Here is a 17,663-nt window from a genome sequence, read left to right on the forward strand (position 1 = left end):
GCTGTTTTTAAATAAATCAGTCATCTTTATACATTGCGTTGGACCTGAAGATTCCAGCATCATCTTCTTATGCAAAGCAAATATGAGATTCACTGTTAAGAATCACTTTTATTTGTCAACGTCTACATCTTTAACATTTTTTTTCTTCTCCAGTATTATATATTTATGTGTTGAATTATGATCTGGAAGGAGTTTTAAAGATCATTTTTACCGTTTTAACTGCAGCTGCCTTGTTTGGGTCATGTTTCCATGTTTCCAGTCCAACATCCAGGCGTAGCAGCTCACTGAAGCACCCTCTTTTAAACGCAGATAAATGAGCATATTTAGACTTGTGCATGGCTTTATTCTGAAAGTGGAAATGACAAAGTAATTCCACTGGTTTTTTGTATTAAAAACCAAACAAAACAAAAAGGTATTGTTCCCAGGGGTTACAGTAGCATCTTACCAGGTCCATTACTGAGGGACTTGTACTGAGACTCCATTTGGGTGAAGAAGAAAAAAAGCCATGAAAAAACTACAGACAAGTTGTGATGATTTATGGAAATGCTGTCCTCTTTTATTATGCGAAGGAGACATTTAAAGACAAGCATGCACGCTTGCTGCCTCCCAGCAAATGAAAGTGTGTCAAGAGAGAGGGGGGAAATATATGCACATTATTCCTGGCTGAAATGACAAATGAGAGTGGAATAGGCTGCGTTGTAAATACATTTCTCCTAGAGAGAGGGAGCTAGCTCATAGCTGCTGCCCCCCCCCATCCCCCCTCAACAAAGCCCCTGGAAATCTGCTCAATTAAGCCATGCTTTTTCCCTGTGCTTTAAGGACGGGGAGAGGGTGAAGCATAATGGCTGAGCACAAATCACTGAGAGCCTATTGAAAAACTGCCAGTTAACTATGTAATATTACCACCGCTGAAACGCTTCGCCCTTTATCCCTTTTCAATTGCGAAGCTAGATACCGAGAGTGTACCGGGTATTCCTGATAAGTGAATTATAATATTGATGAAACTTTTTAATTCTTAGTCATATATCGGAGTGAATGGACTTATCATTGCAACGCAATAAGCAGGATGGAGCAACTATTTAACAAAAAGAAAAACGTTCTGCACCGCTACTGGATTTTAGGCTTTGTTGTTCTGTCATTTTAAGTGACTTTGGATCCAATAAAGCAGTGATATTCAACTCCTAATCCCAGATTGATAAATGCATATACATCAAGTACAAATAACATACATTATAACAATAACTGCTGAAAACTACATGTTCCTCAACTGGGCCCAAATGTCAGCAGAGTCTGTGGAAACAGCTTTATATCTCTGGGTGTTGCAATGCTCCAACATTCCTCATGCGGGAAATGAATTTTGTGGATACTTTCATGATATCTCATTATTATTACTACATTCATTTTCAAGCAAATCTTACTTTTTACTCTCTCTTTCCTGCAAGGGGATTGAAAAAAATAATAGTGATCGAGAATCCCAAAATTATCTGCAGGGGATCAACATGGTTTTCCACAAAAATTATAGGCTTTGATTTTACTGTTATCATCTTGATGGAAAACGCATCTTCTAAATCCCTCTTCTCATGCAGCGTGCAGCAAAAATATTGGTGCATGTTTAAACATTCGTGTGAACTGGTGCACTCCTGGATGTGACTTTGACACTGCACTTCATGAACACGCTCCAGTCACTTTCAGAGACAGAGCCGTGGCATTTGGTTTAGCCGCGACACAACGTGCACTCTGACTGCAACATTTCAGTCACCTCACTGATTTGTCACTCTGTACTCGCGGCGTAGTTAAAAGCAGACATCCACCAACCTGCTGCACCCGCTCAGGCTGAGACAATTACAATATAATTAAAGCTGCACTTTGATTACGCTGGTGTGATTTTAATAGAACAAGTGACAAGTTCTGCTTTGTCATATTTAAAGATAAGTATCTTTCTTTACTCGGGATATGTCATTATTGTTAACGTGCACAAACAATGAAAAAACATCTTAAATCAGCTGCAACAGTCCCAACTTGATGTTACGAAATGCTGCTCAGCACTTCAGAAGCCCTTAAAGTACAACTCTATTTTCTCTTATAACCATTGATGGGTAATAGGGAGGGGTTTAGGTCTCCATGTACATGCCTTTAACCACAAGCAGAATCAATTGAAGCAATAAACTTCAACAGTTTGACATTTAGGTTATTGTGGCGAAGGTGGGACGGTAGTTTGGACTGAGACGAGGCTTTAATGAAGATACTGGTGTTGTGATAAGTATGGCAGTAGCCGTAATAATCCTTAAAGAAAAAAGAAAAGGGGCGGACAATGACACAACTAAGATTCATATTTATCATGGTGAATATACACTTTCATTTCCTACTAAAATAATAAAGATTAACTAAACTAAACGTTTTCTGAATCTGAATCTGAAGATTAGTCTTGAGTAGTGCAGGAACCTTGTAAGAGTTTTAATGTTTCAGCCCATTTAATTTACTCCAACTACAACTTTTGTTGTATTAGACTTTATACAAATACAATTCAATTGAACTCCTAGCCCTTTAAAGGAGGATGAGGCTCCTTTTAAGAAATTAGACTCTCTAGCGCCACTCTTCGCCGCGACGGCCGTCGGCGGTACTGCAGCCAACAGTGAAGCCGGCACGGGAGAACGGGGAGAACGCGCATGCAGCGTCATGTGACGTCACATCCGCAGGACAGCGCGGGAAATTTGGGCACGAATTGCAGCACATTTTGCAGCACACAGCCTGTTCAAGGCAACGGAGAGATACGCTAGAGGAATCATTCTTTTTGGTTTGGAACGCTTCATCTGACATTATTACTAGAAAACTTAAAACGTATACGAATTTTTTTCATAAATCCTGCCTCATGCTCCTTTAAGAAATGGTGTCAAAATGATACTTATTTACATTACTTATTGCTTAACCACAGAGAAACCACTAAAAGATTCAACATTTTGATCATAGTTAATCACCAACATCCTAATGAGAAATGTTACCGTCTGACCAGAGATGTCAACACAGCCCATGAGCTGCACAATGTTATCTTATGATTACTCCCCCCCTCCATAAAGAAACTCAGGGGGAAAAGATGTCATTCAGTGCTCCTAATTAGGATGAGAGAACCTTAGAAAGCTGAATCTTCTTTGAGATAAAAACACCTTCAAACAACAGATGCTATGGTTTGAGCATTTCTCCTCAGGCAAACACCCACTCAGAGTCAGCAGAATAGCTGAGCAGTGGAGTATTAGCCACATGGGGCAAACACTTAAAAAAAAAACAAAAAGGCCCCCAAAAGCTAGTTGAACGACTTTAAACTTGCTAAATGTGCAGTGGGTGGTTCAAAGAATGATGGTATTACACCATTTTTATAGCTGCTATCAGCACTGAGAGCACAAGCGATGGCTGGAATCAAAACTCCCCCCAAAGTACAGGTTGTTCACTTTCTTATATAATATGTTGATTATCTGCCGTACTTAAAACACCACACTTCAACATTTCACCGAGCTCATCGTGATTAAAGACGTCCTCAAAACTCAGAACACCACATGCTCACACTCTTCAGCTAATTAAAGATCAGTTGGATCTAAATCTGCTGCTCAACAGGTAATTATGCAGCGACGCAACGCTTCATCCTCTAATCATTCATTTCCAACCACAATATATACAAAGCTGACAAGAACTTATCAGCTGAATATCCTAAAGTTTCTTTTTTCCAGACAAAGTTCCGACTTCTTACCTTCGGAAGAAGTCGGAACTTTGTCTGGAAAAAAGAAACTTTAGGATATCTATCTGAAGACATAATGAACACAATAGAAACTTATCAGCTAAATGTTAAATAACGTCATAAAAATCCTGAACTTACAGTGGGGGAAAAAAGTATTTAGTCAGACACCAATTGTGCAAGTTCTCCCACTTAAAAAGATGAGAGCGGCCTGTAATTGTCATCAGGTATATCTCAACTATGAGAGACAAAATGGAAAAAAGAAAAATCCAGAAAATCATTGTGTGATTTTTAAAGAATGTATTTGTAAATTATAGTGGAAAATAATTATTTGGTCAATAACAAAAGTTCATCCCAAATCTTATATACCCTTTGTTGGCAATGACAGAGGTCAAAAGTTTTCTGTAAGTCTTCACAAGGTTTTCTACCCTGTTGCTGGTATTTTGGTCCGTTCCTCCATGATCTCCTCTAGAGCAGTGATGTTTTGGGGCTGTCGCTGGGCAACACGGACTTTCAACTCCCTCCAATGATTTTCTACAGCGGCTTCAAATGCTATCAGTCCACTGAATAGGAATTTATCAGGGTGCAGCCTATGGGGTTGGGATCTGGAGACTGGCTAGGCCACTCCAGGACCTTGAAATGTTTCTTATGAAACCACTCCTTCGTTGCCCGGGCGGTGTGTTTGGATCATTGTCCTGCTGAAAGACCCAGCCACGTTTCATCTTCAATACTGCTGATGGAAGGAGGTTTTCACTCTAAATCTCACCATACTTGGCCCCATTCATTCTGTCCCTACACGGATCAGTCGTCCTGGTCCCTTTGCAGAAAACCATCCCCAAACCATGATGTGTCCACCCCCGTGCTTCACAGTAGGTGTGATGTTCTTTGGATGCAACTCAGCTTTCTTTCTCCTCCAAACATGACAAATTGTGTTTCTACCAAAAAGATCTATTTTGGTTTCATCTGACCATATAACATTCTCCATCATCCTCTTCTGCATCATCCAAATGCTCTCTAGCAAACTTCAGACGGGTCTGGACATGTCCTGGTTTAAGCAGGGGGAACGTCTGGCCCTGCACGATCTGAGTCCCTGGCGGCGTAGTGTGTTACTGATGGTTCCTTTGTTACTTTGGTCCCAGCTCTCTGCAGGTCATTCACTAGGTCCCCCGTGTGGTTCTGGGATCTTTACTCACCGTTCTTGTGATCATTTTTACCCCACGGGGTGAGATCTTGAGCCCCAGCTGGAGGGAGATTATCAGTGTCTTGTACGTCTTCCATGTTCTAATAATTGCTCCCACAGTTGATTTCTTCACACCGAGCTGTTACCTATTGCAGATTCAGTCTTCCCAGCCTGGTGCAGGTCTACAGTTTAGTTTCTCATGTCCTTTGACAGCTCTTTGGTCTTGGCCATAGTGGAGTTTGGAGTGCGACTGTTTGAGGTTGTGGACAGGTGTCTTTTATACTGATAACCAGTTAAAAAAGGTGCCATTAATACAGGTAGCGAGTGGAGGACAGAGGAGCCTCTTAAAGAAGAAGTTACAGGTCTGTGAAAGCCAGAAATCTTGCTTGTTTGTAGGTGACCAAATACTTATTTTACCAAGGAATTTACCAATTAATTCAGCAAAAATCCTACAATGTGATTTCCTGGATTCTTTCCCCCCATTCTGTCTCTCATAGTTGAAGTTACCTATGATGAAAATAACAGGCCTCTCTCATCTTTTTAAGTGGGGGAACTTGCACAATTGGTGTCAGACTAAATACTTTTTGTTGCTCCACTGTATGAGGGTGACATGTTTTCAGGCAGCATGAACGGGTAGTTGTGGTGAGGCTGCAATAAAAGCAGACTATATGAAACGGGTAAAGCTGTGGACAGCTGGGACAGCGCTGATGCAGGTCAAGTATTGATTAAGTATGGACGTCATTTCTAGATTAATTCCCGGTGGTGTTATCGTTTTATGAATTAACAGTCTCTAATATCACAGAGGAGGAAGTTGCTCCACTTTCATTGAGGATTGTTTTCTTGCACAGATCTATTGAGGTCCTACGGCAACATTTCAGTCGGGCACACCTGAACGATGACAGAGACCTTGCAACATCTTGATTCTCTTCGTTTTCAAACATTCTGTGGTACTTCCTTGTGTGTTCGGGATCAATGCCCTTTTGCATGATCTAATTTTGAAGTAAAAAAATTAGCTATTGGAAAGATACCAATAGGGATCCCAGCGTGTCCAGCCTGGAGTCCACACTGGACTGTGGAGTACTTCGGTTTACGGAGACGTTTGTAGTTGCGGCCACTAAACAAGCCCAAGGCATCGCTGCTTCACCTCCATGGACAGCTGGTATGACGCTGGGTTTAGTTTGGTTTTCAGCAAATACGGCATCTTGTGGTTCGTGAAATGAAACTAAACTAAGCTGTCCAGTCATGTTCCTCACATGACCTGACACCGGATGAACCTGCTGGGATGTCCGCTACTGGGAAGTAGGAATGGGTGATATTTTACCGATATACCGTCAAAAAAATTCCCCACAGTAAGAATTTGTCATCTCGCGGTAAAAACAATAAATTCCCGTTGACGACATTTTTGTGTAAAGCTGATTTATGGTTCTGCATTAAATCCACGCACAACGAACGAACGAACGAACGAACGAACGAACGAACGAACGAACGAACGAACGAACGAACGAACGAACGAACGAACGAACGAACGAACGAACGAAAGAACGAAAGAAAGAAAGAAAGAAAGAAAGAAAGAAAGAAAGAAAGAAAGAAAGAAAGAAAGAAAGAAAGAATTTCTATCGTAATTTTTATCGTTATCGGGATAAATGCCAGAAATGATCGTGATAAATTTTTTAGTCCATACCGCCCATCCCTACTGGGAAGATTTGAAAATATCTTCAACGTTTTCTACTTCCTTTATATTGTAGGATGATTTCTGTTTCTCTGTGATGTCCTACCTAACGTTGTATTAAAACACATCCGAATGGTGAAAACCTGATCATATAGCAGATCTTACACTTGATCAGTCAAGTTTATTTCTTCCATTCTATGGAAAGAGTAAGTACTGACTACATTCTTGGCTAAAAAGTAACCAGGCGGTGTTATACGTCATGTGCTGTTGGTAATCAAAGATTGTATGTACCTAATTTAGCCTAAATTTCCCTGGTAGGGATGAGAAGACTGTTTTTTGGTCCTGATGTGAAAAATCTTAGAAGAGGCTGACAGCGCGGAGGCTGTTGCCAGCAGAACGCTTTGTCTCTTAGTTTTCAGTTAAAGTGAGGAAAACAAAAGCAGAAGAACTGCTTGCCCAGTGTCTCCTGAAAGGTGCAAACATCTATTTTCAGCATCTTAGGCTGCATACAGCGATAATGAGGGAGTCATCTGGTTTTTAAAAATACATACATTTGAAAGTTTATTCAGAAGTCATGTCAGTAGTGAACCGGGTACAGTCAATATTACTGAAATCCAAGGTTACAGCAATCAAGGACAAGGACTGAACGATGAGAGAGAGAGAGAGAGAGAGAGAGATGGAAGTTAGTTGTATGTGCACTCCAAATATTTTACCAATAAAATCCACGGTTGGTTTTCAAATACCAGCTCTGTAAAGTCCTTATCAATTCAAACCACAAGCCCTTTTTTGTTTCATATAAATGCCTCTTAATCTAATGATATGTTAATACAAAAAGAGTCCTGATCAAAATTACATACAAAAAAAACATGACATAAAATAAAATTATATATACAAAAAACTGTACATAGTGGGAATATGCTAAAAAGAGACTGGAATAATGCTTTTAATGAGCAGTGTGCTCTCAAATACACGAGAGCGGGTCAGTATTGGAAAACTTTTGGTCCAAGCTTATCTGTCGTCGCACAATCTCATGTCAAGTTAAAAGCTTGATGTGGTCTGGTGTCGTCACAGACGCCGTCGGCTATTCATCCGTGCAACATATACCGTGCTGCAAACTGCATCGTTGTCAAACAGAAGGCAAAAAGAATAAAGGAGAGAATTAAAGATGATAAGAGGGGGTGGGCTGCGGTGAGGTATTCATCTTGTCAAGCCGGGGCTGCGGGCGAGGAGCGTGTGGGTGAAAACAACCATTTCTTCTGGGGGGAAACGCTCACTGTTGATGGCGGTTTTTGTTGCGCTGACTGGTCCTAAATTCAGCGTCTTTGTTTACTGTACAATTCCTGAATCGATGGAGGCCTGTTTCCTGGTGGTCTTGGGAGGCGGCGGAGGGGGGGTCTTGCTTGGCAGAGGGGGTGGAATGTGCTGCAAACAGACGGAGGAAAGACACTTAAATCTTTGTTTTCAGAATACAACAATCTGGGAAACCAAGTACAAAAAATGCTCAACCAGTTTAAGCGGGGAGTCTTTTAAAGCAGGAAATAAAGGAAGGATTAGCGTAAACACTTTAACAACTTTCTAAAAGGAAACATACAAGAGGGAAGAATTAATTCCCTGTTTTTGTAGGTGAAGACATATTTGGGCGTCTATAGCAAGTGACAACTGCTCCTGGGGTACCCGGGTTTCAAAATATTCAGATACGCAGGGTTTTTTGATATAAGACATTTACCAACAATTCTCTGCCGCCCAATACTTTGACTTAGAGTACCAAATAAAAGCTATTGGTACTTGGGAATCAACCACAACTTCCTAAACTCAGGTTCCCGTCAGGAAACTCAAAACTTTCTTTCACAATTCCCCTTAAAAGTTGGAATTTCTGATCTCTTAATTGTTCTTTTTTGGCATTGTTTTAACTTTTTGAAAATTAGTTTATTAAAGGAGCATGAGGCTCCTTTTAAGAAATGAGACTCTCTAGCGCCACCCTTCACCACGACGGCCGTCGGGGGTACTGCAGCCAACAGTGAAGCCGGCACAGGAGAACGGGGAGAACGTGCATGCAGCGTCATGTTACGTCACATCCGCAGGACAGCGCGGGAAATTCCGGGCACAATTGCAGCACACAGCCTGTTCAAGGCAACGGAGAGATACACTAGAGGGATCATTCTTTTTGGTTTGGAACGCTTCATCTGACCTTATTACTAGAAAACTTAAAACGTATACAAATGTTTTTCATAAATCCTGCCTCAATCCTGCCTCATGCTCCTTTAAAAGTAGCGAATTCAACATATACATTTTTATGTTTAACATGTGATGTTTATCCCCCATCCTACAATCAAATACTTGAATTTAAAGCATTTCCCAATCACTGCATCCAATTTGGTTTGCAACCAGAATGCCTGTGTCTTCTGTTCAGTTGTTGTTGTCCACGTCTTTGTGTCAAGGTGCTGTTGGTTTTGTTTTAGGCTCTTGATTTGGGAGTTACCGATCATTAGTTTTCTGGTTTTGGTTTATTTAGGTTGGATTTTTGGGGTATTTAGGTGAGCAGCCCAGATCTGACGGCCCCTCGCACGGCTGCTTTGTGGTCTGTCCGTTTATTTGTTTTAGGCTGGGGCTTCCATTCACTTCAAATGGTTGTACAGGAATAAATTCCCTCAAAGCGCACCGCTTGCTCCGCGTTCTCCATTTTTGGTTCTTTTGAGCCAAGGTTTATGTCGGGGATCACAACACTGGTGAGTAACTGATATTTTTTCTTTAATGTGTACAACGAGTGGAAGTGCATTTTTATTGATTCCAGACAGAAAATGCTTCAGCTCTTCAAGTTTTTCTGTCACCGCTGAAGCACCTGAGTCCACACCGGAGACTGAACGTGAGGAGTGATGCTCGTCAACGACCTCACCTCTGCCTCCGTAAATGGAGAAGTGCAGCTGCTCGTTCTCAGAGAACATGTGCTTTTACTACATTACCGTCAGTCTGTTGCCACACTGTGTGCCCCTGCTCTGTTTTACGACCCGTCCATTGGCCGTGACAGTGAATAAATAAGATTAGTTAGAGGAGTGGCGAGGCGAGAGGATGACTTGAGTGGAATTCGGAGAGTGTGGACAGACGGGCCGCTGATTAACAGCTGGAGAGCTTCTGATGGATGTGAGAGGTAAAGTAATCATCCAATCAATCACGTCTGAGAACCAGGGCGGCTGGCGGGACGAGTATAAATAACAGCAAGGCAGACAGGCAGGTATCAGCTGCTAAGTGACTGATGCCTCCACTCTTCAGTGACACACATTACTAAACGCAACGGACAGATCCGGGACGAGCCCCGATGAGAGTGCAAAACCTGCACAGAGACATGAGCACACACGTGACGTACAGGATGTACAGAAGCAGGAAACTGTGGAGGTGGTTGACCCAAATGTCAAGCGCAAGTAGCGGACGCGTCTTTCATTACAAGTGCCGTACATCATTAAGGAGCCGCTCGCAGCCCTAATTAAAACACCTACTCTTTGATGCGGCGGGGGCGGCGGAGGCGTCGAGGGAATCGTCAAGTCTTGATTATCTAGCAGGTTGCCGTAATCGGCTGTGCTGCCTTTCACCGGCAGCGGCGGCGGGGTTTCACCCTTGTCAGGACATCCCATCCCGTTCAGCTCCAGACCTGCACGAGAGGGCACCCATCAGCTCACATTCATCATCTAAACACACCAACGTTTGTTTCAGGGGAGGACTCGGAGCCAGCGGACATCGCAGGGCCCATTTCTGAGGGATTAGCATAACCGTATGACTAAAAGAAGAAAAAATGATTAAACAGAAAAGAAATGACACATTGGAGAGTAAGAAAATATTAAAAACTGTCGTATGGCTACAAAATATTTATTACATTTTGTGAAATTTTGAGAGGCGTGTGACTAGCAATGAGCGGAAGTAATTATAAACCGACTGCAGCCTCCGTCCTCTTCACAGAGCTCTGCAGCGACTTTCACCCCTGCTCTATAAAGTAAAAGTTTCACTTCAATCATTCCTTCTCCCAAAAATTTCATTTATGCCTGCAAAAAGTGTTTTTCACTGTTTTCAGCAGAGAAGCTCTGAAAATCCATTCTACGCCACCTTTCCAGCACTTGGGCGCCGTTAACGGCTGCCACCGGCAAACAGCTGCGCGAGCCAAAATTGATGTCAGATTAGCCAGCGCACAATAAAGCAGCTGAAGTGCGAGATATTTCCCTCAAGAGTTGACAAAATTACAGTGGAACCCCTGAACGCAGCTAAAAAGAGAGTGAACGTGTTTACTGTGCGGCTCTGTTGTTCCTGGGTAAATACACAACTGTTTGCTAACAAGTTTGTCACAGATTTTTAAGAAGTGAAAGATTAAAAAAAAAAAGTGAGGGTGAAGAAAAATTGCTCTCACTGGAAACAGCGTGTAGACTGAAGGAAGCTTTGCTCCGGGGTGTGATGGGTGGGGGTCCCGGTGAGGAGGAGGAGCCGGAGGAAGACGGGGGCCCGGGAGAAACGGAGAGGCGGCGGTCTCCGCCCATCTGGTTCAGAACTTGACTCCTCGGTCTTTGAGGCCTCAGAGGGCTGATCTGTGTGATCGCGGAGGGCGAGAGGAACAGGCTGAGTCATTAATGAGCAAGTGAAATTATTCACGTCAACAAACAAACCTGAGATCAAATTTTCGACTGTGCAAATGAGCCGAGCCTGTGATGAAATCAACAAAGTGAGTTCCACATCTTTGTCATTATTGTGTGCGCATCCACACGCATATTAAAAAAGCCATTTGTCTATCTGTATTCCATGAGGAGAAACCCGTTTGGATGAATGTGCTCGTCGGGTCACGGCATGTTATTTGCGGATAAAAACAATTGTTTTCATGCAAGAGCATGTTTTCTCCACTTTATTATGACTGGAATTTGAATATAAAAAGATATGTCCTCGGGGCTATTTCGCACTGTATTAATAAACAATTTTCTAATTGGGCAAACACAAACACTCGGGCCGCGAGGGAGAAACTGAAAATAACGGCACATTTTATCCAGAGAAGTACTAAACTAACTCATTTATAATTTTTGAGGTCAAGATTAGACCTTAAAAAGCAACTGATGGATCTATAACAGACCTCTTGACCTCGACCTCGCCACTGCCCTTGGACTAAGCTCAGTCCCTCTGCTGTAAAGCGCACAGCGGATCTGAGGCGTGATGTAAGCACGGCCCAGATAAGGACACAACAAAAGAAAAATCGGGGAGATGATGAGTGTTAAAGGAGATGGAAGTGGACTGAACGGAGAGGAAAAATATCACGACAAGAGCAGAAACGAGGTCAGAGGCACTAAAGATGCTCTAGCAGCTTATGATTATGGTTTCTAACAGACCTCTTGGTAGGAAAGACAAATCAATATTTATCTTCAGAGGAACGACAGAAAACATAGCAGGGGTCTCAGTTGTGAGCCACACTGTTTACTATGTGACTTCTGTGCGAGTGGAAAATTTCATGCTACGCTTTGCGGCAGAACATCACAGAATTATCTGCAAGACTGTATTTCTTCATTAATTAAAAAACTGCTTTTCTCTTTATTACACTTTGATCTCGATTCAAACAACATTCTCATCAAATCATTGCAATGTTGGATGATAGAGCACAGAACAGAGCGGAGAAACAAAGAGAAGAAAGAGGAAGATCAAAGGAAGTCTAGCCCACCGTCTCTGAGAGGATGACAGCTTCAGCTGGCTGCATCGGGATTTCTGTCGTCTTCAACTCTCTGTCAAAGATCTCCTGGTGCTTGCTGTTCCTCTTCTCCTTCTTCTTCTCCTTGCGCTCCTTTTCAGGTTCGTCCCGGTCCAGTTTGTCCTGAGACTTGGTGTGCAGCTTCTTTGGCAGTAGAGGCTCCAGAGCAAAGCTGCAGAAATAATACGACGGGGTTGGCACCGATCCAACCACTTGGAATACAACTATTTCTTTTATTTGAACAACTTTGAACTTTAAATTACAGAAAGATAATGTTATTGCACTATAGTGTCTTCTCGAAGTTCACTTCGTTTTTAAATTTGAGGCCTTTGATTGGTTTTGTTGGAGGGCAGATATTCAAAACATCTACTCAAATGACAGAAACTGCATCTTTTGTGGTGTTTTCAGCCCCGAAGAGTTGTGAAGCATGTGTTACCCATCTGAGCCGGGCCTGGAGGGGGAGTTGTCGGAGGAGATGGAGGTAACTGAAGCTACTGACAACGGCCTCTGGGAGGAGGGCATGGTGAAGGAGCGCACCATCGAGGCAGGACGAGGCCCCCGCCGCTCATCTGCTGCCGGCTGACACCGCAGAGGGGGAGACAAACGGAGACAAACGTTAGTACTGCTTTGATGCCATCGGTGCGTCTGTTACTGTCCAGCTCGCTGAACTCGATCACCAGTCAGCAGGGGTTAAAGTTTGTCCATTTAGAATAATCTCAAACTTGATACCCGGAGGAAAAAAAGGAAGAGTGTGTCGCTGCGCATCGAAATGTCCCGGTGGTTTGGAAAAATAACTCAAATAGAAAAGCAGAGATAAATTGTCTGCATTTAAAGAGTGTTTTTCGACTGAAGCGAGAGGCCATCACACATCTGATAGGACCCTCGTTATCACACCCTGGAAAGTAATGGCTTCTCTTTTGTTTGAAAGGTCACCACCCTCTCCCAATAACGCAGCGAGCGCCCCTGAACCTCGGGCGAGATGGAGGGAGATGCTTGGCCAAGCAACAATTAAATCGGTAAACAAGAGAGACTGGAGGCAGCCTCTGCAGGAAGAAACAACGACGAAAAGTACACAAAAGCAACATGCACGCTCTAATGGCTCAGAAAATTCAAAGTCACTTGCTTGCCATTTATCGTGATTGTACTTTAGGATCATTGTAGTTAACATTGCAGTTATGCACAATAACTTCATCCTCTGTCGATTGAAGGAACAGAGCTTTCTTTAAAGGAGCATGAGGCAGGATTTATGAAAAAAATGCGTATACGTTTTAAGTTTTCTAGTAATAATGTCAGATGAAGCGTTCCAAACCAAAAAGAATGAGCCCTCTAGTGCAGTGGTCCCCAACCTTTTCTGTACCGTGGACCGGTTTAATGTCTGACAATATTTTCACGGCCCAATCTAAAGGTGTAGCTGATAAAAACTAAATAAAATGACCGGCATTAAAAACTGTGGTATTTTCGCTATAGTAGTAGTAATAATAATAATAATAATAATAATAATAATAATAATAATAATAATAAACATCATTTTTGAAGAAATAAAATGAAATAATGGAAATTGTAAATGACCTATAATATCAGTGTTTCTATAAATGTGTTTTTATGTTTGTTTTCTCATTAACGTTATTTAAAGCCAGGCTTTTATTTTATTGTTACATATTAAGTAGATCGATATTTAGTGCTTTTATTTTGAAGGCGTCTCACCGAGACCTTGTAAACCTCCGGCGCTTCGGACTTTAACGGTAAAAGTTTAACGGCAGTAGAAAGTGTGTCTGAAAGACTAAACAAGTGTCAGGAATGCTAAAGTGGAGCCTAACTGACACAAAAAGCACCTGCTGATGAGGATTTGTGCAAATTTTATACCGTATTTATGTCCAGCTTGAGTTTGGTCGGTCATGTATTGTGGTAGCTTTATTGCCAACCGAGCGAGCAGCTGCGTCGGTCTGTATTTAAGTTAAACTTATATGAATGTAGAAAGACTAACTATTTTATTTTTATATTTTTATTTTATTCCTTCATAGCTCTTACGGTGTGTTTGCAGTGTATTTACATCCAAGGAATAAAAACATTGTGAACCATCAGTTTGAGAGTCAACCATCATCAGTTGGGGATTCTACAGAAATTGTTTTTTAATAAAAAAAAAAATATATATATATATTTTTTTTTTCTCTCTGTGCAGCCCGGTACCAAATGACACACGGCCAGGTACCGGGCCGCGGCCCGGGGGTTGGGGACCACTGCTCTAGTGTATCTCTCCGTTGCCTTGAACAGGCTGTGTGCTGTAAAATGTGCTGCAATTCCAGGCCGGAATTTCCCGCGCTGGGCTGCGGATGTGACGTCACATGACGCTGCATGCGCGTTCTCGGCGGCGCACGAGTAAACATTGGATATGCGTTTGAGTCATGGAGGCAGCTTCAACTTGAATTGGGACTGAAAACAGATGCTGACATGGCTCATTTCCTACTGACCAGGTAAGATAACATTGTAAGTCATATTTAGAGCTTGATTTGAAAATCACATGTGATTACACACGCGCTCCCGTGCCGGCTTCGCTGTTGGCTGCAGGAACCCTGACGGTCGTCGTGGCGCTAATGAGTCTCATTTCTTATTCTTGCCTCATGCTCCTTTAAATCTAAAAATAAATAAATAACGACAGGAAAAAGCTCTTACCAGAGTCTTGACTCCATACTGCTTCTCCACCTTCTCGCGCAGCTGCTTGAAGCACGCCTCCAAGCGGTCGTGGAAGGGCCTCAGCGCCTCCGTCACCTTCTCGCCATGGATACGAACACCTTCGGCGAGATGTGGTATCTGGCAGAACAAAACAACAGCGTGAGAAAACATCAACTAACAGATCCCAGAGAGATGACAGCAAGCCATATGCCAACTCTGCATCTATCAGGGAAACATCTCACTGCCTCGCCGCAGATATTTCATTTTATGCAGTACTCGAGTTGTAAAAAGAAATCAGGGGGGATGGTGGATTTTATCATATGGGGACAGATAATTTGTGCTGATTACAAATAATATAATATATTACAAATAATAGCAGTGACCAAAACACCTGCAGAAATACTGCAGGAATGACATAGCAGCAGTTAAATGCAGCCTTCTGTAAGCTTTAAATATCCACTGGGCTTACATCAAATACATCAAAACACAACAATAAAAAACAGTTCTCTGAACTTATCAATATGACTCTGTCCTTCACAGGATAAGTAAAATGGATCACTGCAAAAACTCAAAATCATAACAAGAATATTTGTCTTATTTCTAGTTAAAATGTCCCATTACACTTAAAACAAGACTCATCACTGGAAAAAACAACAATTTTCACCTGTTTCAAGTAGATTTTCACTTAAAATTAGTAGAAAAATCTGCCTGTGGAACAAGATTTTTTTGCTTGTAATGAGAAGATAAATCTTGTCCCACTGGCAGATTTTTCTACTTTGACAATTTTCACCTGTTTCAAGTAAATTTTCACTTGAAACAGGTGAAAATTGTCAAATAAGTTATTTTTCTGGTGTTATTTTTCTGGTGATGACTCTAAATGTTGAAATAGCAGTAAAACCACATTCATTGATGATATGACATAAGGGATGGAAAGGGGGGATGGCAGTTTTACAGAAGGGGATGATTTTGACCGTTTTTATTTCAATTCAATTCAATTTTATTTATATAGCGTCTAATACAACAGATGTTGTCTCTAGACGCTTTCCAGAGATCCAGAACATGAACATAAACATAAACATAAACCCCCGAGCAATTATTATATAAACAATGGCAGGTAAAAACTCCCTTAGTGGGAGAAAAGCCTTAAGCCAAACAGTGGCAAGGAAAAACTCCCCTTTAGGAGGGAAGAAACCTTGAGCAGGACCAGGCTCATAAGGGGGGACCCTCCTGCCGAAGGCCAGACTGGGGGTCGGGGACGTCAACAGCACACAGCAGGCAGGTGGAAGGGGGGGATGCCATCCCCCCTCATCCCCCCTCAACTCCAGTACTGATTTTATGACCTCCAAGCCTTCAGCTGCACATATTCAGAAGAGGTACTGAATGTTTCTCAGCTTGTGTGTATGTACAGGTGAAAGTAAGCTATGTTCACGAGGGCTGTTGCCATGACGCTCCCTCCCCTCCCCTGCTCCAACTAAGATCACCTCATCCCTACATTTAAATTAAACACGGCCATGAGAAAGTTCCGCCTCCATCATGAGGCACGCGCTCATTGTGATGAATGTTTTCATCTCCAGCACTGACGCAAATAATGACGCAAAGCACCCTGTCAAGTTCACAGCTGCTTCTCACACTGTAAGAGGCTGAATCTCCACACATGCCAGAGACGTTGGCAGGTGGAAGGAGAGGAGCTGAAACTGCTGAAAACTTGTAATTAGGGAATCCCAGTGACACATTCATTGTGAGAGCACGTTTCTGGCTGAATGTGGAGAAAAAGGAGGAGGCATCATTCCTCGGAGCGCGAGCGCCGAGTGACGGGAATATCGTCTCTGCTGGGTCAGTGTTTTTTCTCCCCGAGAGGGGGTGTTTCTGTTTCTGGGCCACATGGCGTCCCTGGCGTGGGTAAGGCAGTGACAAATTGCACAATAAGTCGCTAGAAACAAGCAAAGATGTTAGAGTCAGCTGTTGTTACAGCAGAGCTTCTCTCCCATAGCAACTGTAAGGAAATATTCCCCGAGTGTCTCAACGCTGTAAGTGGAATACAGTTATAGTATAATGGGATGGAGAGCAGCTTCTGTAATCATCCCCATGAATAAGTAAACACAAAAACGAGCAACATTAATAGGGGATTTCATCCAAACCTCTATATTAACTAATCAAAGCCAGAAAAGTCAACAATTAACTGCAAAATATATGTCACGCAGAAGCTTGTATTGTTACCACTTTCACCAGAGCCCTGAGCAAAGGGAACAAAGGAGTGTGTGAAGTATCTGACAGGTGGGCCAGTGAAAGGGAAAACTGGGGATGAGTTACCCTGCGATTCCCTCGAGCCAGCTTGCCTTTCTTCCTTTTCTCTGGGGGCGAAGCGTCCCCTCACAACAGACTGCAGAAAGAACCCGGCTCACTCTGCCGGCACACAACACCAATCCACTTCTGTGATGCAACCTTTTGTAATAAACTTTGACTGTGCATGTTTTATTTACACGAGCTTCGCCATAAGATGGGCTTATGAACAAGAAAAGCAGGAAAGGCACATCTGTACTCTTGCTTTAGGCGCTCATCCACGTAATAGCCCGCACCAATAGCATCTGGGGATGGAGGTTTAAACTGAGCAGATCAACTTGGAGGAGAAAAAGAGAAGACGTTGCAGGTATTACAGTGTTACTGTTCTGTGCTGCACAAAGCCCGAGCTCCTGCACCGAAAGATAAATGAGCGGAG

The 17,663-nt window shown here is 42.5% G+C and overlaps 1 protein-coding gene across 4 annotated transcripts in view; it reads right to left on the reverse strand.

Annotated features, from left to right (window-relative positions):
• Positions 1-7,107: 7,107 nt before the first annotated feature.
• Positions 7,108-17,663, reverse strand: part of dock1 (dedicator of cytokinesis 1) — a 237,588-nt gene continuing 227,032 nt past the window's right edge. For all 4 annotated transcript variants that reach the window (XM_061709031.1, XM_061709030.1, XM_061709029.1 and 1 more), the window contains exons 47-52: positions 14,948-15,085; positions 12,714-12,856; positions 12,251-12,449; positions 10,964-11,138; positions 10,065-10,216; positions 7,108-7,995 (exon numbers count right to left, since the gene is read on the reverse strand). In XM_061709031.1, the coding sequence (XP_061565015.1) occupies positions 7,900-7,995; positions 10,065-10,216; positions 10,964-11,138; positions 12,251-12,449; positions 12,714-12,856; positions 14,948-15,085 (903 nt within the window). In that variant the 3' untranslated portion in view covers positions 7,108-7,899. The remainder of the gene's footprint in view (positions 7,996-10,064; positions 10,217-10,963; positions 11,139-12,250; positions 12,450-12,713; positions 12,857-14,947; positions 15,086-17,663) is intronic.

The sequence above is a fragment of the Cololabis saira genome, chromosome 19 (genome assembly GCF_033807715.1).
Source record: "Cololabis saira isolate AMF1-May2022 chromosome 19, fColSai1.1, whole genome shotgun sequence".
In the NCBI taxonomy this organism is placed as follows: Eukaryota; Metazoa; Chordata; class Actinopteri; order Beloniformes; family Belonidae; genus Cololabis; species Cololabis saira.